Raw genomic sequence first — 24733 nt, forward strand, 5'->3', positions numbered from 1 at the left:
ATCAATTTTGTCTCAACACTAAAATTGAATTAGAAATTTTTAGAAACCGACGAGTGGAAAATTGTTTGAAGAAGAAGAAAAATATATGCAAGGAAGAGCGACGAAGTGACTCTGGAGAGTCAAGCCGCGCACCAGCTGTAAATTTCTGTAAAGCGGGTTTATAAAAATTCCGAGGAATATTTATTTGAAATGAGAGGATGGGCGACGAGGATCCCTGAGACCTTATTCTCGCATGGACTTTTTACTCTTTCACCCTCACACTTGGGTTATATTTAACGTGTTCACGCGATGGGCTGCAATTTCGTCTGGATACCCCGTGTAAAAATCGTCCAACGTATGTGCAACGAGTAAAAGTTATAAATTCTCGCCAACACTTGGTTCTCCCTCAATTCAGAGAGTCATCGCATCTTCCACGGGCTAAAGTGAAAGAGGGGGGACAAGTGGGTGGTAAGAGGTGGCAAAGCGATTTTGCAATGCGGAAGGTTATCTTATCCGCGTTGAAATTCAAATCCGCACCTCGACAATTTTCATGGGCACATGGGAGGAAGAGGTGAGTGGAAAAATCGAGAGAGGTTCCTGAAGGTGCCAACTACGGCGAGCTATTGGAAATATTTTATACTGGGAATTTATCGGGCGTTCACAGCCGCACGGAAATTATTTTAAAAATCCGTTTCAACGTCGATAATATCACTCTCCATTACACGATAAAAAAAAATGACAATATGAAAGATAACGGAGCAATTTACCATCTTTTTTGTCATACTTGTCATTCCAATAAAATTGATAATGCAGATTGTTCGACGTAAGAATCTATTGGTCGTTAATAAAGAAGAGAAAAACGAATAAAAAAAAAATTGAATTTTTACGACATAACTGACCAATTTATAACGCTCTCTGTCATATTGGCATTTCAATAAAATTTTTAATTCATGTCTTCTCCCCTTCTCCCAATTCCCTGATTTTGAGCGGAAAGAGGAAAAAAAATAATTCAAACACTGAGAAGAAAATGCGCAATTTTTTCACGTCAACGAACTCGTAAATTTTCCACTCCGTCCGCCATTGGAAGTGGGAGAAGCGGAAGAATCGACTGGGATATACTGCCACAGTTCTCAGGTTGCTTCTCCATGATTCAAGACACCAATTCGTGAAACAGAGTGAGAAATGCTGGAGCGAAAAGCCGAGGGGAAAATAGTAAAACCGGTGGATTGAAAGGGATGGCGAGCAACTTAGATTACGATCCCCTTTCTAGTCGACCCCCCGACGAGTCGGATGTCCTCGTTTGCTGCGATACCATCGGGTTATTGCTCGCTCACTTCTTATCATGGGGTACACCGTGCACTTCGGCAATTCAAGATCTGGCAAATTCTTCCCTACATCGTGGGTTTATTGCCACCGACAGAGAACACTTGGAAATATCGGCGAGTGGGTGGTGGGAGAAATACGCGACCCGTCCGTCCGTCGAAGTGTAATAAAAGCCCAATTCATCACTGGGAAAACAAATTTTTTTTTTTTACCGAATATTTGTTTACTTTGACGAGAGAATAATAAATGCATACATGAATTTTCATGGTCACACGGTGATGCTTCGATGGAATTCTTCATTGACAAATTCCTCAATTTATTGAGAATTCAAATTCACAAATTGAAAGGAATTTGATATTCAGATTTTATGGTCAGGCCGAACATTCAAGCGTCAATCATTATTTAACACGAAAAAACCCACGGTTCTTCAATTTTAAGAAGACTGAGAAATTTAATCAATGTTTAGTGTTTTTGGACGGTCATTAAGGTTTAATGTCGATTTCATTGGAAATTTCTCTCCGCGCTGTTAAAAATTGAATTTAAAAAAATCCCTAAATTTTCTATTCCTCTTGAAAATTCTATAAAATCAAATTTTCACGGAGAAATGCTTAAACCTATCGTGAATATTCAACATGTTTAGTGACTGATTACCGAAGAATTGTCGAAAATTTGAATTTCTCCTCGTCGGAAATTTCAAGTGCAATAGCAATTTTTAAACAGCGCATCAATATGTATCCCGGAGGGTATTTCCGTATGCACATTGGAGTTGTCAACCAATAGAGAAGAGGGAGAAGCCTTCAGTAGTGAACCCTGAGAGAGGGTGAGAGGGAGAACAGCCTCTTGAAATCACACTTGTTGCTGAGGTGCTCCGACACCCTCGATCCCAGGAAGTCACATCGCGTAGTCGTAGCGGCACTTTAACGGGCCGAGTGAGTATTAAAAGAATTTACGAAGCAATCTCCAGTACCGATCGTGCTATACAACGACGGATAGAAGAATAAGGGAGGCCAAAGGATAAAAAAAAAAGAGAATAAAATAGTTGAGGGAAAAACGTTCGCTCTAGAAGGGACCTGAAATTGCGCTGACTATCCTACTCTCACACCACCGTTCCCCAAAAAAACTCCCTAAATTGAAGAGAACTTCTTTTTCACTCATTCCCATCTTCCACGACTCGTTTAACTTTCAATCACAAATTCAAGTCCGAGCACTTGGGAAAAATAGTGCGTTGAGTTCGTAAAACAGAGAAAAAGAAATCGTGCCCATCTGTTGTCTTTATTCTTTTATATTAAAAAAGTGAAACCATGCGATTGAAAATTAATCCCAATAAATCAATCGCGAAGAATAAAATAAGGAAAATGGTAAAAATAAATTAACGAACAAGAGGTTACCCAATGATCGATCGATATCTCGAAGCTGATTGTTTTTATGAGAAACTATCAAAGCACATGTACAATCGGGAATTTGATGACTTACAAAAAAGTTCTCCACTATTTCCATGTGAAATTTCCAAGAAAATGGTTATCAAGATAAATGAGTAATCCGAGAAAATGTAATATGACTTATGCCACGTTACTGTCCACTTATGAATTTCAGAAATTTCTAATGTATTTCGAGATTGTATAGTTTCGTAACGGTTTCATCATGTTCATGGAGAAGAACAAATAAGATGAATGGAGAAGAAGAGAGATGAGAGAGATTGCAATGACTGTATTTTAACATTGAGGGGTTTAAGACAATGACAAGTGGATAAAATAAAAGAGGGAAAAGCATTCAATCTAACCAAGGACAATGGCGGAAGATAAGACGAGTTGTGGACTGATACACGGCAAGTGTTTTCTCTTTTCTCGTGTAAGCAACGGCGGAAGTAACCAAGACCGATTCCATTTATCGATTTGCAGCCCAACGCGCCCTGTACTTCTAACATCCCAACACCCCCGTTCGCTATTCGACTTGCACTATTGGCGAAGCGATAACTCGCCACGTCCACCATAAATCAAACTGCCAGTGTTTCCTCCCTCTTCTTGAGCTCAGCCCTAACCTAGAACTCGCCTTTCTCACCCACCTTTCCTCGTCCATTTTCCAACTATCTCACCCTCGCCATTCGTCCATCAAACCGACCTTTCCTCGTCTTCCTCTTTTTCCTCTTTTTTCCCCTTCTTCCTGCCTTTTTTTTTCTCTATTTCGGTTTTTTAGGGTCTTTCGCCCTTACCCTCGTGAATTACGAACGATCGGAAACTTCAACCGTTTTTACCTGAATTTTGTGGAATCGCGGTGGAACTAGTCGCGTGGGAAATACAGAAGTCGCGAGAGACATCACTTTTGTCAGTGCAAACAGATCATTTCGACCGGAAGGAGTTGAAATTGAGTTTCATTCAGTTAGAGGTAGAAAAATATTCAATAAAAAGAACAGAGCTTCAATTCTCTTATCGATTACGGATTTGTCGCCGTTTTGTTTGACTTAATCTTAATATTCATTTGCTAATTAAATATTTTGTAATGGAAATTCTACATGTTAATGTTACTGATTTGCAAGAGCTATTTTTATGTCTGTTCAATTTATTATTGATTGAGAATTTATTGTTCTATTTACTGATGATAATAATATCATTATTCTAATGGTCATATAAATTGTCGATGTTGTCTATCTATGATTAATTTTCTTCCAAAAAATTGAAAAAAAATGAGTGAAAAGAATGCAATGACTTGAGTGGTTTAGACAATTTTTGAATTATTTTTGAAGAATTGGAGTTGGAGTTTGTGAAATAGTAAAAATGATGGGAAGGCGATGAGTACCCCTGGATGAATAGTAGATCCCCACCTCTGGTGGAGTTGGGATGCACCAGGCCAGGAAATGCACTTGACGCACGGGACGCTGCGTCGCCGTGGATGACTCATCGGAGATACGGAAAACCGGTTTAACCACAGGCAACCAGAGAAACCTTTTCCCTCCTCTTTTTATTCTCACGTTTATCCATTTCTCTCATCTCCCCTCTCCAATCATCTCACTCTACCCCACCGTCGTCATACACCCGTCGAATCACAGGAAACTTGTAAAAGGCCGGCACAACCTTCGTGTGTGCCCAACGATTGTTACTTTGTATTACACGCCGACTTCCCCCTTTTTTTTCTATTTCAAATGCACTTTCCGCGAATGTCAATTTATTTCTCTCATTACAACGACTTTTTTTCTATTTCTTCAGACAGCCATTTGAAAGTCAATGATTATTCACTTGAATTCAAGTAACTGCTCCCGCTTTTTTACTCCTTGTCATTTATTTCATCATTTTTTTTTTAATTTTTTTGTCATCAAGTAGGGAATTTAGACTTCACTTTCAATCGAGTCTACTTTGCGTGAAAAAAATGATGGATCGGATCAAAATCGAATTTCCAATTTGAAATAGTCACTTCCAATGGCAGAACTTGACGAATTTGATTGAATGCGTAAAAAAGGCCAACAATGAAGTGATAATCCCGAAAACATGCCGATTTTCGATAGTATCATGAATTCTACTCACTCGCAAAGGATTCCTGAGCGATTAACAGCCGAGAACAAACCGTAAACCAGAGTGAGAGCGATAAAATCATCGCAAAACCTCCTAATGAGTTTCAACGAAAGCTCCAACGTTCAAATGTTGGCGAGGATTTCACCGAAAGAGATTTACCAAAGTGCTTAGATTACCTCAAACACTTTACGAATTTCAATGAGTTGAGTACACCACTACTCGTACAATGTGGATAACCATATTCAAAATGTGGGTCGAGACCCGGGAAGACACGAGGGGAAGTCGACGTGAGGATACGACAGCGCAAAGTATCTAAGAAACTTACGATCCCATCTGGAGAGCTCTCAACATCACGAACCCGAGGAAATCCTCAGTACCCTCTCCCCTTCGCCCCCCCATTTCTATTACCCTTATGACTCTTGAAAGCCGATGGAATCTGTTTGGATCCAAACTTCACTGATAAAAATGTTCTTATTAATTTTCGAGTCTTCAACTTCAAGGGATGTTTCAGAAAATCAATGACAATGGAAAATTTATGAAAATTTTATCAACAGTCTGGATGAATAATGAGAATTGAAACGATTGAAGTAACAGATCGGTTTCTCGCAATGATCAAAGACGGAATTTCACGTTGAGGTATACCGAGGGGAGGGTATAGGGACTTATAGACCCTAGGGGGAAAACCGTCATATAAAACAAAGTGGGAGAAACGGTCGCGACATGGTGGCGCCGTCCATTTGTGTCGCATTGTTTCACGCACCTCTTGAACGTCACGACTTGGAGATACGCATCCCCTCGGTTTCGTTTGCTCTGTGATAGGGACAATGAGAAAGTGAGAATTATGAGAGAAAAAGAAAAATCCCCAAATGAGGGTGATAATTTCAACGAGCACTGCAATGCTTAATAAACCTAGACTTTTAAAAATTTCTCAAAATTCCAGTGACATTTTCGGAAAATTGGGGTGTTCATTTAAAGCAATGATCGATTCTTCATTGACTGCTTGAATTTTCAACATTTTTATGGTTTTCAGGGCCATATTGAGAATAATTGAGAATAATTGAGAATAATTGAGAATAATTAAGAATTATCAGAGTATTCAACAACTTAAAATTCAAAATATAATTTTTGTGTCAGTGGTATAAATATTATAAAAATACGAATTTCGTTTCGCATATGAAATTAATTGACAGCATGAGCTGAAAAATTGGCAGAAAAATTCAATGACTTGATTTTCACGGAAAACCTGAAATATCCAATCTCTCAATTCTTCTCGATTTTTTATTCAACAGAAAAACTCAACCGGGTCTGGAACACGGGTTCGCCAAGCGATTCAATTTGCCTGTAGCGCGAATAATTACGGTTAATTGTTCCGTAGAAATAAAATCCAACCCTTGTAATTCCCATCATCCTAAATAAAAACCATAGGAAAAAAAGAGGGGGGAGGGAGGTTCTCGTCATTCCCTACGTACAAGATAATTAAACCCCGTGGAATGGTCGCTGCAGGTAGAGAGCTAGTGCGCGTTCTCGTCTGATACAAGAAAAAAAAATTGAAAGAATCTCGTGGGTAAAAATTCCGGGGATGTTACAATGTTCGGGGGTGGGAGAATAAACGAGAGGGAATGGCAGAAAAACGTGGGTTTCTCACACTCTATCGAGACAAAGGAGCACCAGTCGGTGAAAACAATCAGGGATTAATATTTTTTTAGTTTTTATATCGTTGAAATATTCCTGGGGGAAAAACATTAACAAGACAAATCATGCTGGCTAGTGACATTTACAGTCCAGGAAAAGGTCGAGGCTTTGGCTAGTCCGATATGACGTTCATCAATCGGATAAAAGGTAAAGCACCTTCTGTGTATTCCCCCGAACAATAGAAGGTCAACGATCGATTTATTCGCGAATATTTTACCGATTGTTACGGCTTTTAGGATCATCAAATTCATATATACACGAGGCATTATTACGCTATACCGAGAATGTAGAGAAAGGAAAATATGAAAATCATTTTCTGGCGCGTCGTCTGTGGATGAAAAAGGCGACAGTGGCAAAACTTTGAAAAAAAATTGAAGTAAAAAAATGAAAATTAATATTGGTTTAGGGCGAGAATTTTTGGATTTAAAATCATATTCGGGGTCCGAGGAATCCGAGGAAGAAGAGAAGAATATAGAAAAAAAATCCCAAGATAGATGCGAAAGTTTGTGAAATAATATATGAAAAAGCCCATCATCGCGGATGAAATGGTATAGAGGAGTCTGAGTCAGTGAAAAATATCCAGGGACAAGTGGGAGAAGCATGGAAAAACCAAGGGTGGATGAAAGAAACACGAGAGAACAACATGAGAACACGTCCCTCGGATATCTCGAGGGTGCGGTTGTGGAAGAAGTCAGGCTGGATTTTGGTACAATTTTCCCGGGTGTCCCTCGGGAAAATGCCCCGCCAAAGGTAACTACCTGGAGGATCTTCCGTAAGATTTATTACGGCGCCCTCCAAGTGGTTAAAAGATGGGAAGAAAGAGAAAACGAGGGGGAGAAACGTTGTCTAGGGAGTTGTGATTTGGATACCGAGGGGCAAATAACGTGCACCTGGTGATTTAATGGATCATCGGTGTTGTACAATTTCTCGGAATTTCTTCAAATATCAGTCGCTACTTCACCTGAGTATTCAATTAAATAAGTGTCAATTCAATTTCAATCGAAAACGTTCACGAAATTCACCATGAAAATCCAACAAAATTGAGTCTCGTGTTGAATCATCACTGATTTTTCAATCAACGCTTGAATTTTAGCAGAAAATTCAGACTAAAAAAAAAGTGAAAATAAATAAACGCGATTTTAGTAGTTAAAAAATAATTACTGCAGGAGTCATTAAATATTCATCTGGAAGTATAAAATCACGCGAATGATGTTTTCATAACTCATTCCAAGAGATTAATTGTGATAAAAATCACAATTTTATGATGCGGTAAAAGTCGGAAGAGAAAATCATCATCAATTGATTGTGGGAGCATTTCATGAATTAAATTTCTGACTTGATGATTTTTTTTTTGTCTTCAAATCGCATTCAATGTCACTGTTCTGAAAATTTGTGATCAATTACCCATGAAGTATAATTTTTTTCTTGTAAGAGATTGGCTGAGGTTAGACACGGGTAAGATGATGACGGAGAAACGACAGATTCTCGATTGGCCTTTGAGGCCCTTCACCTGAGTAACTTGACACTGGACTTCCGTTCGTTGGGACAGATTTGATCTGGTGTCTCACAGGGTGTCTCATACCGTCTGCCCCAATTTTTTTCGCTTCATTCTGCATGACAACCGAGAATGCCAGTGCCAACTAAAATCCCCGACGAATTCAATTCGTAATTGAGAATGTCGTCCTTATTAATTCACGGATAAGTCTTTCCATTAATTTAATGAGGTTGGAGTTTACGAGGGCACAAACATAAAAATGTTATGAACACTTTTCAGAAGAGTGACATTAAATTTACGGAAAAAATACCTATAAATTGAAATTTCACTAAAAATTCTATTTGATTCTTCTAACTTCTATTGATTCTTGACAATTCCATGGAACCTTAAAGTTTCACGAGAATATTTAATGATTCCCTGTATTCAATAATTGCTTTATAATTATTTAGAGTGTTTCTCCCCGAAATTAGAACCGAGATGTAAAAATCTAAAAAAAAAACCGGCAAAAATACTTCAGTACTCATCACTTGACCGGAAGCAGCGAGAAATAATGCTCCCGAGGGCTTCGATAATAATCCCGATTATAGTTATCGTTATAGCGAGAGGTACACGGTAGTTTCTCAGAAGGATGTTATATTGGTCATGTGCGTATGCTCAGATACGTATTACATGAATTGAAGCCCGGAGGCAATCACCGGGATTGGAGCATGTTGGAGCTACAGGTCTACCTGTCTTGTTCGACTACTCCCTATTATCCCCGTCCCTCTGTCCCAACCCCTGACTTTTTGTCGAATTATTTTTCATTCTACCGTATGTCATCGATCAGAGACGTATGGGACCAACAACTAGCGCGGCGACTTCAGTTACGGACACGACCATTTATACAAGTGGTAATTACTAATTACGTTCATGCGGTATATCTAACCTGGTGCGATTATCATGGAATGCATGGAAGTAGCTTCTTTATTAATTTATTTGGATGGATGACCTATTGGTCGAGTCGGCACTGTGACTTACCTGAAACAGAAAAAACATCGAAATTAAAACATCTGTCGAATTAAAAAAAAGGAATTTTTAATAAATTCGAAAAATCGAAAATTCGAAAATAAAAAAAAATTCACAGCTCAGATGAGCTGATTTCAAATTTGTGGGGGAGAAATGTGAAAAAAAGTGACTTGTGCGATTAAATTAAAATAATCGATTGCCTAACCACTTGACTATTTATCTCGTCATTGGACTAATTGAAGTTCTGTTCGAACAATAGCTTATAAATTTCCTTTGTATTCCTTTATTTGCAGACTTCAATGAAGTTATCATACGAAACGTGTATTTATTGATCGATCGTGTTTGTTGATGAATGTTCAGCAACGTTTATTGAAAGATAACTGTATTTTAAGCGAAGCCCATTTTAATTTTCATGATTGAGTATCTCGGGAAGTTAGCAGGCCATTTCATTATTATTTTGCCCAACGCCTACGCAGAGAGCATTGGCGAGCATCCAAAAGACGAGAGAGTCTCTCGTCGTTCCGCCACAATAAAATCGAAAATAATCACACGTCGTCGTCGTTATCTGTCTTCCTTGGTTTTTGTTCTTGAGAGTTGTCGAGATACAACTCTACAAGTGAACGAAACTGTAACAGCTTTTCGAGGCCAACGGCACTATCGACTCGAATGCTCAAAAATAAACGGCAACAATAATTTTCCAATCCCACAGCACTAAAAAAATCTGTTCTGTCAACTCGTGACATGAAAATAATACCCATCATAATTGATTTTTTCATAATTGATTGAGTGGTCCATCGATGGACCAATTGAAATTCAATTCACTTGAATTATTTTTTCAAAAACTGCATACAGTGTAATTCCCAATGAATACCGCCTCATCGCTCCTTAAACAATCAAATCGTCACGGAAATTCAATGGTTAATCCCCCGAAATCACGCTAAAATGTGCATCCGATGGAGTGATTTTGTTAACCGGTGATTTGCTCATAACATCATCCAGGAAATGTCCAACCACAAAGACGTCCATGTCTGGGCTTTGACTCTAACCCCGATCCAGTCAACCGATAACGTACATTTTACCACTGATGATCCCTGGGCGCCATAAGCCCAAGGTAATTGGCTGTACCGGATGTTGTATATACACGCATTTATCCCATATAGCCATAGACAAAACACGGATTTACGTTGTGGCTTGATTATCGCAAATTGCGTTTTGGTACTTGCGATTCAGTATATGCGATTTGAATTTGCGTGGGATGTCCCTCAATCGCGTAGGCGATTCCATAACTGTGTGAATACAACTTATTGGTAGGGTAATCATCAGCTCATGGTTTATCATAGCCCGACATATAGAAAAATTACCGTGAATTAACCTGTGATGCACTGTGCTATCATTACGCTCTGTTATACTCCAAGTGACAGATAAAATGGTATTTTGATTTCTCGTCTGGATAAATACATCCTTTGAAGCACGGCCTTTGATTATGTCAATTTTTTATTCCAAATCGACACGAGGCATTCCACTCAAATTCAAAAAAAAACTATTGCACTGTATAAAAATGATGTAACGACATTAAATAATCGGTAGAATTAGAGAACGATAGAGAACGGAAAAGTCGGAGCTAGTTTGCCATGAAGAATTTGCTACCATTCAGATGACTAGTTTGGATTAGTCGAATTGCTCGAAGATAATTGAGTTTGCATAACCGCCAAATTAATTCAGCGACATTCGAAATGTTGCCAAAAAATCCCACCTTCATATTCCAACTCATTCATATACACGTGTTACTGTAAATCTCCGAAGATTCCACTTCCTCCTTCCTCTTTACACCCGAGGTATATACCACTTTGTCCACTTACACCTGACGATATGATTCCCAGTACAAATACAAGTGTACGCGGCACTCGTGTATTTACAAAACTATACAGCTGGCGTTCGTTTCAACTCGGTGCTGTTTACATCGTGAGAATACGTAATGCGTAAAAATACGGTTGGGGCATACAAACGCCTGTCAAATGACATAAGGACACAGGCACTATAGCTTCAGGGTACAATACTCATCCAAGATTGTAACTCAAGATACACGTGTTTCATTTTATCAATTTTCATGTTAATATTTCAAATTTTATTGTAGGATGTTGATTTATGGAAAAATGTATTCTTCGGCTTTAGTATCCAACACGGAAACTATTAAAACGATAGGCGAAAATTCTCGTAAAGTCAAAAGTTTCATTCCTGAATAGGATAATTGATGAAGAATTGATAAGAGTACAGTAAAGAGATACTGTTGACTTAAATTATGCTGAAATCAATTGAGAGGGGGAAATGATATAGGAATCTCTGCATTTTTATGAAGATTCAAGGACAATCTGGACTTCGAAAAGAAATGAAAAATCCTTTTGTTATTCATTGTCAACTTGTATTCAACGATTGAAATCCCGGATTATTCGATGAAACATGAATATTCAGTGCAAAATTACCCTGAAATTTCTAAAAATAAAAATTTCAAAATATTCACCCGAATTTTCCTGTTTTTAAAATTCGGAATTTTATAAATGTCAATCAAAAATATGTAGAAGCATACAAATCCACGACAATGGAAAAAATGATAAAATTTCATGTACACGAAATTTATTTTAAAGGCGAAATTCCACTGTCTCAAAAACAATATAAATAGACTGTCCAACAATAATAATCTCTTGCGTAAGCCACTTGTTGCGGAACATGTGTGTGTTACGACCAAGTACATAAATAAAAAAAAAACAAAAAAAAAATGCACAGATGGAGGAAATACTTTTAATAAATAATCGCCGAGGCTTTTAGCAGCACCGAGTGCAACATAAACTTGGCGGATAAACGACCCAAAGGAGTGGAAAATCATTTTCATTTTTCTCCTTGATCACCAATAAAAAATGAAAAAAATGAATTGAAATCCGATAAAAATCAAACGGTTGTCAAAAATTTAAGATAACTAAATCTCAAATAATCCCAATAGATTTAATGGACATAGCACTTGTGTTAAATAGGGACTAATCCAAAAAACTATTAATTTTATCAAAAATTTTGTCGAGTACGAAAACAATAGTTCAATTATTTCAGAAGGAGTCAACAATTTTGGCGATAAAAGGGTAATCACCAAGAATGTGACAAATTCGACTGATGGCTGAATATCATCTGGACATAAAAAGACATGTACATTTCATGTCCAATCGGCTTTACTTTATTAACTCCGATAGTTCTCAAGGTTGAGGAAAAGACAGAGTATGTTGATAGAGCCAGAGGGGGAGTCCCTGTAAGCCAATCGAAAGAGGATTGGAGGAAGCAGCTTTGCTTGTACATTTGAAAAAGCGCGCTCTTCCTTCCGCTCTTTATTCTGGCCCGGGGGTACAGGGGTTCCTTTGGGTTGTCTGATATCGATGCAAGTGCACTGGGTTTTGCCTTTGGCGATGCGATACTGAGAGAGAAGACAGGGAGGAGAAAACACTAGACTATTTTAACCGTAAAATAACTCAGTGCGGTGGCCTCGGGTCCAAGAGCATGAAAGAGAAGCCAGAGGAGAAAAGCCCCATGATATGTTGCACCTAAAGATAGAGTACCCCAAACAACCATAAACCTTTTTGCTTGTATTGTTCACTCCTGTCTCCCCCCTGAGCACTCGTTCCCACCAGGTTCCCGACTTTTTTCAGGCGCCATCTAATTTTGGGGGGAGGGGAGGGGGGGCGCACTGAATTATTTTGAGGCTCTTTCACCAAGGATTTAATGCACGACTGGGGGAAAATTGGACAATTTTATTTTCACACTCAACGCGACCGTCACGGGCACCCGGATTTTTTTATGGATTAATTACGTAAAGAGGATTGACAAAGAAAATTGTAATCGCGTTATTCCAATTGTGAAGGGGAAAAAATTACTTGACGTTGAAAAAGTGGTGTTCAATCGAGAAACTGGTTTTCTTAAATATGCCAATGCTTTTTCTAACTTTTCTAACCTTCATGTCGCATTACCTTTTTTACTTGCATATTGTGAAGTGAAAATGACAATCAAGGAGGACCACGAATAATCACCGAAAGTACGGAGCTCATAAAAGTTGATGGTTTGTAAGATTGGAAATAGATTTATCCTTCGAGGGCATTGCCGATAATTAACCGTGAAAAAGATTGGAAATTGTGAAGCTTATTGTCCCTCCCTAATGTCTTTTAAAGTGAGGGAAATAAAAAGAAGCGACAAGAAGTAATTTTTGTTTCACGAAACAAAGGCAACAACACCACTAATTGCGCAAGTGTCCCCTCGGAGGTAAAAACTAGAGAAAGAGAGAGATAGAGAAAGGTGGATGATGAGGGGACACTGAGGAGTATATTCATTTTCCACGAAAGCGAAACAGTAATCTCGGGGTTAACGGTAACGGCACTTCCGAAATCTAATCACCAGACATTTACCAACGGTTGGCGCTGGGAGAAAACCCAACGGGCCACAAGAAAATTTCTTCGTCGTTAGGGAAAATGACTTTCCCGGCGGTCGTTGGCGCTTCTGTGATAACTGCTCCTACGGTTCATTTCGAGTAAGAAGTTTAGATGAAATGAAAAAAAAAATTGCACATTGCAAATTCATTTGGGGAAGAATACCAGAGATAAAGTTTTTCACAACGAAAATACGACTTTGAAAATGCATTAAATACCGTTTATGAGTTTTGATATTCATGAGTGCGGTCAAGTTAAAACTAAAAATAGAAATTTACGACACGTGTGGATAGAACTTTTTAATGTACGAAAAACGATCTTCAAAAGTTGATGTTTCTAATAATTTTTCCCAATATATTTTTCAAGGCATGGAATATTCATGTTTATGACATTGATTTGAGAATTTCAAACGTTTCGACAACATAATCTCACTATTTAGCACAGCAACTAAACAATTCCTGAAATTTCAATATTAACCGTCAATGATTGACCGAATAGCCAGTGAAGCTGTTACACAGAATAACCCGAAACAAATTGGAGGCCCAACAAGTGATGGTGCATGTCAGAGTGAACCGTCAGGTCGATATCTATCGAAAAATCTCCACGGACCTATCAATGCTCGCAACTCAATCATCCCAAACAGACAAGAGAAGGCCAGAGTGATTAATTCCCCGAGTTTCTCGATTGTGCCCGATAGCAGGGGATGAGAATTTGGTTGTCGTGGATCATCCATCAGCCCTTACCTCCAACTTAAAAAACTTTTCTCCTCTCTCCTCCACTTGCCCTCGATGACCCACAAATTGAAAATAAAAATCACTGCTACCCTCCCCTGCTCCCACCAACTAATTCAATGCAAACAAACTCGCAATTAAATTTGAGATAAACATCATGTGAATTTCCTCGCCGCGTGATAAAGAGTTCTTTCTCTATATAGAATTCGATGGATTCATTCAACGGTTTGAAAATCCGACTGATCAAAGAGTATTTTTCATGGGACATTAAATCCACTTTATGAATCCGTGAAGATCGGACATTTATTGCTACCTCTCTCTCCAATACGTAAAGCAAGAGACGCCAATTAAGCGGATCTTTAAGTGGTGGGTGTTCCCCATCTCCTAACGAACAAACTCAGCGAAACCCGCGATGAAGTGCCTCAAACCGTTGAAAACGAAAAAAAAAAAAAGAGAAAATAAAAGGAGATAAAAATCTCATCGAACCTCTGAATCTTTAGCCATTAGCATTGAGAACCCCTGCCGAGGAGGATTCAAAGATGCAGAGAACACAGTCCCGGGTTTTGTTCCAGGGAGTGAAAAAAGGTCGACGATTATGGAAATCGTTTCTTCCATTAACCAAACCACCGACTCTTTTTCTATTCATGAAAATTTGAATGATTTCTCGCGTGAGCGAGATGTAACGCCAGTAATTATCCTCCTTTCCACGAATTATGGTAGGGGTTGCAAGAAAATTGCAGATTGAATCATTTGTAAAGAAGGGAATTAACCAATTAAAAATATTTTAGCCCAGAAATTAACAAGATTTCTCGGAATATTCAAAAAATGCAATCATTGACCCCATGATTTCTACAGGATTTGCGCGAACAAAATGTTGTAACCGAAATGTCCGGATTTATTAACAAATTATTGAAAATTAAGTCAATCTTAAATTTCGGGAGACTGTGTTTCCTACCCAAGCTCGTCAAAATTATTGGTCATTTCCGAAAATACAAAATCCCTGAAAATGTGAATATGCCGAAATTAACAGCCCGGAAATTTGCACCGATAACACATTCCCAGTAGAATCGAGCAAAAAGCAAATAGAACCGTCGTAGAATTTCCAAGTGCACGAGCATTAACAAGTGCACTTAATGCAAGTAACAGAACTAAGGACAAAACGGTATACAGCTGTTTATGACTTCTGCCCACGGGCATTATTACAATCGTCGAGTTTCTAAAAGCATTACCCAACCGTCTGTTGAGTCTAGCTGTGCTTGAACTCTACTTCAAGATCGTAGAGCTTCTCCAAAGGCGCCAACGGCCCCGAATCAACGATAACCCAATGCGCTGTTCTCGAAACTACCAATTTTCAATTCCGCGAAGTAAAACGTCAAATACGCTTATAATACACTAAAATTCATCTGAGTCATACTGTGTTTATATCGTACTATCGTTAGCACGTACAGGTGATGACAGTTCTGCATTTTCGTGCTGCCACAACTTTACCCACTGCATGTGCGCAAAACGTCCCAGTTAACGATAAAATGCCATCGAGTCATATTTATGAGACATTCCAATCAGTTCGATAGAACATTTTTCTTATCACCGGTAAAAGTCCAATTATCTTCTTTTTTAATTCCATTTTTTTTAATCAATTCGACTTGTAAAATGAAATCATCATTAAAATTTTCCATGATTGTCTTAATTTTTCCTGTCAGTTACGAAATTCCATAATTTGTATTGGAATGGTTATTAAAAAAATAATTAGAATAATTGGAAAAAAAGAAAATAAATCATTTTTACCGTTGATAAAAACAACCTTGAATGATATTCCATAGGAAAGAACTCATGGTGTTCCAGGTTTCCACGAAAGTACAAGAAAATTATCTAATTTTACGCAGCGGAAACCCGAGAACTTTCGAAAAATTTCAAAATTCGCCCCGGAAATGCTCAAAATTTCTAAAAACTCCTGAACCCAACAGAACAGCACAATTCTGAAGTAGTTACCCTTCTGTATTAGGTAACGCCTAACTTGAATTACGTCAAATAACTCATTGGCAAAAACGCATCGTTAAAACCTATATTTCCTCGAATTCCCTCATTACCGTCTAAACTATTAGTCGATTTTCCCGAGATCCGAGTGGCGATTTCATTAACTCCAAAGCAAATGTACCGGAACCGCCATTTCCCCTCCATAAATATCACACGTGAAACATTCAAACATCCCAGGAGAAAAGAAACTGTTTGTACAAGTGACCTGCAGTGAATCTGGAGCATAAAAAAAAGGGAATTGAATCCCATTAACTCCACTTTTCACGACTCCGTAATCGCTGAATAAATTAATTCAAGCCAGTGGTTGGCTTATCAGGTGGGGGTTTTTCACACACGTGTGCAACAGAATCTAACACCAATTGAAAATAAAACCGGAGTTGAATAACGGGTCCAGGGGAACCGGTAAGACTCGAAGGACACTATCAAATCCGCATATTATGCCACCGGTGAGTGTCTGAAGGTCCACCAGTAGCCCAACAGCTTCAGTTGATAGTAAAAAATTGAAAATGAGATCCACCTGTGCTGCACACCCATTAACACTAATAGCGTCTCCCAATGACTCAGAAATTTGGGATTTCATGGAAATTCACTTGACCTCGGAATAACACGTCATGGAAATGAAAGAGGGAATGAACGACACACACTGCACACAGCTGATTATGGATCTCGCGTGTTAGATTTTATAACAGTCTGATTGTAATTTAGCGTTTCGACTTCTGCACTTTTTTCAGTTTTATTTCAATGATTTCTGAGAAATGAAACTGCTATTAAGCCTGCGGAATTATATTCTCTAGGTGTGGACAACCGGAAAATATCCCGCATCCAAGGGATTGAGGTCGTCATGGAGGCATTGAAAACAACCGAAAATGTACAAGTACATGGTCAATTTCAAAGTATTGAATAATCACTCGATTATTCAATCATCATATTTCGCATGAACTGAAATTATTAATTGATGTAAAAAGATATAAAAGTTCATTACTGTTCCCGGAATATTCAAAATGAATTGCGAAAGTGAGAAGACTTGCGATTTTGAGCTAGTGTTCCTCATAGAGGAAGTTGAATTGTATCAACAACATTAAATGTTGTCATTGATACGTGACTACGATTCAATGTTATGGAATGCATCGTTCGCTGCAGTATACCGTTTCCACTGACGTCAACCAGGTGTACTGGTGTTTATGCAACACCTGAGGATGAGCAAAAATATCAGTACCGTTTAATCGCAAAAATTGCCCCCTCGAGTTTACCTATTCCCTCTTGTACCGTCAGAAATATCTTCAATTGCCAGTAACCACTGCTGCTAAATTCTCAATGTTATGTGGTTTAATTCAATTTGATATTACATCCGCGGAGAGAAAAATTTTAATCAAAATTACGTCACGGTTCCCTAATTGGCAGACCCCGAACTTTCGCAATTTTCGGTAATTTACGCCGTCATAAAGTCCGGAAAACTCCTATTCATTACCAAACAGTTAAATTGGAAAAATCAATCTAGGAACAGACAATCCCCGCAAACATTTTTTAAAAGACCTTTGGAGCACAAATTCCCTTCCACAAACAAGCCCTGATAAAAATTTCGCCATTTCGCTTCGATTCTGAACTATTTTTCTATAATTGAAATATGATACAAATCAAGTAGCACGTAACAAGTCCCTTGACGATTTAAAGCGTAATGATTTTGCAGCAAAAAATTGCAGATTAATTTTATGTAAATTAGCAGTTATGACTCTGAATTTTTTCTGTACTTGAAATTCCAAGGCGGAATTGTCTACCAGTGTATGCTCATCTCTTGATGCAACTAGAAAAAGTGATGGTAGATGACTTTAATAGTGATAGGGACATTACAATGTCGCCGTTCAGTTGCGAGGGAACGTGTAATGTCCGAGTGACACGCGCGACCGGTCATTATTCCATCAACTAGTTGTGAGGGGCAGTGATTCGAACGCTCGTTGGTGATGCTCAAACGGTAGAATAAACACGATTACACGCTCGTGAGGCTATTATCGTTCAAATAATACAATGGAACATGTGTGCATTACATTTCCTTTACTCATTCAATTAAAAAAAAAAAAAGCACAACAACCGATAAGGGGAGAGAAAAATGGATTGTACCACCAGCGAGCAAGAGTCCTATTATCTTTTTTTTCACATCATGAGAATTCCATTAAAATATTATTTCACACTTATCGCGCCTTTGTTGAATTCGCATTAAATTAATCACCGCCCGGTAATCCAGGAATTACGTCAGACGGTATGAAAAGCCCGTCAGTAAGTCAAAGAAACAATTTTCCTTTTCAGTTTGCGAGAAATGTGCCGTTATATTTTACTTGAAAACTGGTATTATAAGTATCTCGGCAAACTGTTTGCCTCGGAGGCCAAGTGGCCGGGGAAGAGAAGTCCAAAGGAAGCTGGTTTATAAGCCAAAAGCCGCAGGAGAAAAGTAACGAGACGGCTATACACGTGAAATTCTACTCGATCCTGTTGAGAGAAGTATAGCGACCACCAACCAACAGAATGAATAAAAAGTCAAGTCAAGGAAATGATGGAGAATTAATCCACCGAGAAATTATTCCTATTCGAAGCCAATATTATTTTTAATTTATTCCCATGTTCTAATAAAAATCAAATAAAAATTATCATATTTTAAAAATCGAGCTGACACATCTGCTTCGAAAAAAAATCTCCTACATTCTATACTTGTAGTGAAATAATCAAAATTATCTTCAATTTCTTAAATTGAAATATTCAATAATAGTGAAATGAACTTCCAACAGCTCAATAGTTTCCCTCCACCTCAAAAGAATAATCCCGAGAAAGGGAAAAATCTCAAGGGAGAACTTAACTTGCCTCTCGGCTTTTATACCCAAAATGGAATGAGAAGAAAATACTCCCGAGGCCGATAATTGCAGGAGCTCATCGGTATCTACTTATTTACGACAAACGAAGGCCCATCGCATTGTCGGAATCGATCGATAACGATGGAGAACGCAATGAAGTCAAGTGGTGAGGTTGAGAGATAAGAAAACGATAAAAAAAAGGGAGAATAAATGAGGCATCCGGAGGCTTTAATTCCTCAATGAAAGAAGAGCTCTCACCGCCTCTGGAGAGATTTCCATCGAATTTGTATCTTTATACATCCTCAAATTTATTCTCGTTATTTTTGTATGAAGTTCAAGTCCCGTGGAGGGAGGAGGGGGTAGAAAAATTGCAGAGGCAATTGCCTCCCGAGAAAAAGAGAAGATAAACGACAAAAGGTTTTGGAGACGATAACCTCCCCCTTCCCACCCACTCCAGTCTCTCTGTTCCCACGGTTTGTGTCGTTGACTCAAAGATTCACCGTTACTATTACTATTACACATCGATTGAAGGACAAAAAATATTGTGAAAAAAATTAAATCAATCTATTTTCACAGCGTGCAATTCATTCGAAATACTTGTACTCCCTCATAAGCACCTGTGATATTTTAAAATGTCTTGTGAAGCACTGAGATACTCAAAAGAGCGCCGAATAAGGACGCAAGGAGTTTGTGTGTCGATCGGAAGGGGGAGAGAATAAAAATAAAAATAAAATAAAGTTGAGGGCGAGGGGAGAAAAAAAAAGAAACAAACCCCCTGCTCAGTCACCATGCACACACAGGTGAAAGAGGTTGATGTGAGGGAGAGGAGGGAGAGAGGAGGAGAATTGGGGGGGAATTGGGGTGGCAAGCCCAGTTCTCCCCCTTCGGTAAATTGACCAGTACAAAGGGGTTCCGTGTGCCTGGGCAAACGATAATTCGGAGCCAGCTCAAAGGACCCGCGGAACGATATATCAATGCCCCAAGCTCGCAGAACAATTCCAACTATTTGCGATACACAAAGAAAAATACCAAATCGAATGCCTGGGATGGTGCCCAGTGGCCCACGGTAGGTACTTCTTTCTTTAAAAACCTTCACGTTCATATCCACTTGCCCCCTCATCCCCCTCCAGCCCCCTCAGCCCACCCGAGTCTCTCTGAAACTCCCACAGCTCTCCTCACCTCCCCACCCAATCTTTCTTTATTCACCTTGTACTACCTTCGCATAATAACGCCCCGGACTTTCGCACTTCCTTCCAACGATAAAACGTGGACACATTGCGAAATAAAATACTTGAGAAAATTTTTCGAAAGAAAAAGTGAAAAATAAATTGCCACTCTTTTTTACCCCATTTATAATTGAGTGCAAAACACTGGTGTGTAATTAGAAGCTATTTTTCAAGGGATTACATTGAGTTTGAGAGAAGAAAAAAAAATGGTAATGTGTGAAACATCATTTTGAAATCATGAAAAGTGGAATGAGTTTCCTATTTTTTTTTTTTTTCACTTTTTAATTGTACTATGAATAAATTATTTCAACCTAGATTAGTCGTAATTGGCAGATTGTTTGTGAAAATAGTGCGGAGTAATGGAAAGTATTTGAAATAGCGGTGTGTTGAGATATGTTCACATTGCGTGGTATTTTGACGTCATGAGAATACAGACATAAACAGGTCTGCACATGGGTTTTGGTTGGATGCAACCGGATGTCGAAGCGACCAGTGTAACGGTGAAGCGATCAGCAATTCGACCGCAGTTGGAATCGACACTCTCGTCGTTGTTTGTGTCAGAGTGAGAGGAACAATGGAGGTAGATGAGTGGAGGGACAATTGCAAATATTGGCAGTTGTGGGGAAGCGGCTTCGACCCAGTGATGAAACCTAATTGGCCAAGTCACCCTGGCCGTGAGCCAGACTGGTGCATCACCTCGACAAAGAGATGGAATGATGAACGCTATCTCCGAGATTCACAGGGAATTACATCGCCCATGCATTTCCAACCATAACTACCAATTAACATCTCCATTTTATCCCCTATTTATTCACTTATCAAAACACACCATTATAAATTCAACGAATTTATTCACATTTACTTGTGCTCACCAGCATAACTTTTTGATTTAATGACTCTCAACTTTCCGACCATCAAGTACGAAAATATCGGGCCTCTTCAAGCCATAATTATGACGAATATCTGAAGTGCAAGAATGACCGGAACAAATTAACCAACGAGAAAAAGACAAATATAGAATTTTTGTGTTTGCAAAGGGACTGATGGCAAAACGCAAAAACGTTAGACTTTTACAAAGATGATTTGAAAAAAAAAGAATTTTCTCTGAAAGGGTGTAGAACATCCTCGAAGGAATCCCTAGAGAATGTATGAAAAATGCAAAATTTCCATTATAAACCCAAATGAACGGTGCAATAAAAAAAGTGTACAAACTGATGGATTATTAGTTATTAATTGGCATTAATAAGCCCCTGACTGTTTCATTGGATGGAAGATTTATGTTGGAATGGATGCTCGGTGGCGTTCATATAATCGGGGTGAACGAACTGGCCGGTCGAGGCGTCTGCCACCGCGCCTACCGTTGCAAATGCAACGTGCATCCGCTAAGAAAACGACAAGTGCCTACCCCCCTATCCCCCCCCTTCCCCCCCCCAATCCTCCACAGCCCGATCTTTCGGATGACCGCACAACTTGTGTTACATATATTAGTCGGAATTATAACGTACGCCTCAATCCCCCTCCTCATCCATCTGTACTTGTTACTTAGCCTGATGGGTTTATCACACCCATATCACCTCCTGCATTACATGAATTACAAGAAGATACCCGGGCGCGTAACTGGGAGGTCTCGAGTTCAATTCCCCTGGGGCTCCGGAATATTGTTCTCTAAAAAATTCGAATTTCTATTTGCAATTGTTTTTTTTTTTTAATTCTCGTCTACTCTGATCGCTTATTAATCCAATTTTGATGGAACCCCTCGGAAGCCTCTCTAATAAATCTCCCATGAAAACATTGAGCGCACGTGATCATGATTTAGTATCAACTGCGATAAGTGATATTGAATGACTTGAAAATATTCTTCAGATACGAAATAAATAACTCAGTGAAAAAATTTTAGTAGAAAAAAATTCCCCCGGTCGACCACCGCAAACGATAAAACGTAAGAGCGCAAATCGACAGCAGTTACACGGATAAATTCACCCGCGTGCTATTACAATGTGTACATAAGTACGAGAAAAAAAATGTGAATGTTTGACGTGCGTGTATTACGCACATATGTATGTTAAAGGCGTATATTCACTCACGAATTGTCGAACTCGGGGATCACGCGAGGTAGACGCGGACCCAACGGCTCGTTCCTCCCAGGATGAATTATTCATAACCCCGAGAACAATTTCCCTCTCTTCCCCGATGATACCAGTGTCTCCTCTCAAAAGACCTCATTCCTTCCCCCCCAGGCACAACTCACTGCTGCCGGTTACAACTCCTCACTTGCACCCGTAAAACCTCCACTTTTCACATTTCCATTATTCCATCCCACCGAATGCTTCCCTCTTAAACGCAGCAACAAAATTGACGAAAAATTGCGTGAAACCTTTTACTTTCAATTCTATTAATTACATTATCCAGTTTGAAATCGAAACTGATACTAAATAATCCCAGAATAATCCACAAATTTTTCCTCGAGATCACCAAACCCAGAGAAAAGTGACGATGCACTTGAGATTACTCAACGCAATGAAACCAATAACTTCATCATTTATTTTCAAATGACAATGACTCATCATCACTCACAATATGTGTTACTGATAAAAATTTATTCAATTTACCGCGGTCCGATAACACAGCTAATTGTGGTCAGGCTATCACGAATTGATTACAAGTTAAAATTCCAATTACGAGATGGCAAAAATGTCAGTGATATCGTCGGAATAATAAATATCGGGTCAACAGATACGAACGTTTCAGCATCTTTGGGTGTAATGAATTTAATTCGTGGGTAATTGCTAGTTCAAGGAAAGTTCTCGCATGCGTTATAATACACATGAGCGGGCACTAGTTGTGGAGAGTAAAGTAACAGGTGCTCACCGTCAATACAGAAACTCAAATGAACTCTTATTTGTATACGAATGAGTGACTCAAGTTTGGGTACACAAAGTAAAGGATAGACAATACGTCATTTTCATTGTTTACCTCAACGAATCCGAACTTTTAAACGTGAAACGCTCGAACTCGATCACCCCAAATCAAATACCGTATTCATAAATAATCCGTATTTTTTGGCGTCTGATAAATGTTGACAAAGTTGTTCAATAGAAAATTCGTCATTTCAAATTCTCGGATTTTTAATCCAGTCATTAATATTCGGATTCGAAAGGCAGTTTCGATGTTAAATATATTCAAATACCCTTTGATCATTAGTTTTACTTTGATATTTCATTAAAAATTTGTAGTCAAACATGAAAGTCAAACTTTTCACATTCTCGCTTGTTGCATAAGCCCGAGTCACAGAAGCTTGAAGTTAAATATGAAGTGAAGAGTTCACAGTCAAAATGCATCAGAGAAAGGGTAAAGTTTTTTGAGAAAAGATTTTTTAGTGAATTTAGTGAAATAACAAATTTTTATGAAATGGGAGATTAAACGAGAGGGATGTACGGTATACCAACAAGTGGAGTATGGAATGGGAAGAATTTTCTCGACTTGTAAAAATTGAATGGTCGTGGAAAGTCACAGGGTGCGGGCTCTCATTCAATGTCTTCTCAGACAATCGTGGAGGATTAGAGGAGCATTGTCGGGGTGCCGCAAAATTGAGGCACAAGGATAAAGAGAAGAAGCAAGAGGAGAAAACGAAGAGAAGAAACGGTGCGTCAGCTCCCGCCAGAAATAACACGGGTATACTTAGACGGCCCTCCGTCCAACATCCCAACCAAACCCCACCAAAACCCAATGGACTATTCCCATCCTCCTCTCACTCATAGCTTCTCTTTTCGTCTTCTTATTCCTCACCACCGAGAGAGTCGACTCCTGATGAAAAACGGCTCAAGTCCCGAGACCAGAGACGGGATTAGCCTCCAGGCGAGCCAAATCAAGAGTTAATTCAACGTCCCGAGAGATCAAATTCATTGGGGCCAATTTTATCCACTTCGTTATTTCAGCCCTTATTAATTTTATTTTTCAAAAATCAATTGCCATCTATCACTGATATTTCTACCGCATCATTCATTCCATTCAATTCAACGAAAAACAATTGGATAATTTTTTTTCATTTCGGGAGTAATGCTATGATTTTAGTAATTATATTGTAGAGAGTTCTCATCGGATAGAAATCGAAGTGATTTTTGAATAAAAAAATTCTATGTGGATGAATTGCATTAAATTTATATGGAATTTTTTATTGGCGATTCAGAAAACCCTTGAAAATTCTAAAAATTCAAACCGCTCTACTGAGTTCTCAACCTATTCAAAATTAATTGAGTTTGAATTGCGCTGTGAACTTGCAAAATTACACTTTAAATTCCAAATAAAAAAAAACTTAAAATTTTTAACAATTATAAAGTGACACGAATTTTCTGTAAAATTCTCCATTGACGAAGCAGTTAATGTGAATATTAAAGGGTATCTGATATTGAATTTTGAGATTTTCTTTAATTTCCGACATTCATTGGAAA

The 24733-nt window shown here is 38.6% G+C and overlaps 1 protein-coding gene across 6 annotated transcripts in view; it reads right to left on the reverse strand.

Annotated features, from left to right (window-relative positions):
• Window positions 1-24733, reverse strand: part of scalloped (TEA domain transcription factor 1 homolog scalloped) — a 98105-nt gene that overhangs the window by 63561 nt on the left and 9811 nt on the right. For 2 of the 6 annotated variants that reach the window (XM_011315729.1, XM_011315699.1), the window contains exon 2: window positions 8918-9009. The exons of the other annotated variants lie outside the window; for them this stretch is intronic. In XM_011315729.1, the coding sequence (XP_011314031.1) occupies window positions 8918-8942 (25 nt within the window). In that variant the 5' untranslated portion in view covers window positions 8943-9009. The remainder of the gene's footprint in view (window positions 1-8917; window positions 9010-24733) is intronic. 6 annotated transcript variants of the gene reach the window in all.

Source organism: Fopius arisanus, unplaced genomic scaffold (assembly GCF_000806365.1).
Source record: "Fopius arisanus strain USDA-PBARC FA_bdor unplaced genomic scaffold, ASM80636v1 scaffold00001, whole genome shotgun sequence".
NCBI classification, from domain to species: domain Eukaryota; kingdom Metazoa; phylum Arthropoda; class Insecta; order Hymenoptera; family Braconidae; genus Fopius; species Fopius arisanus.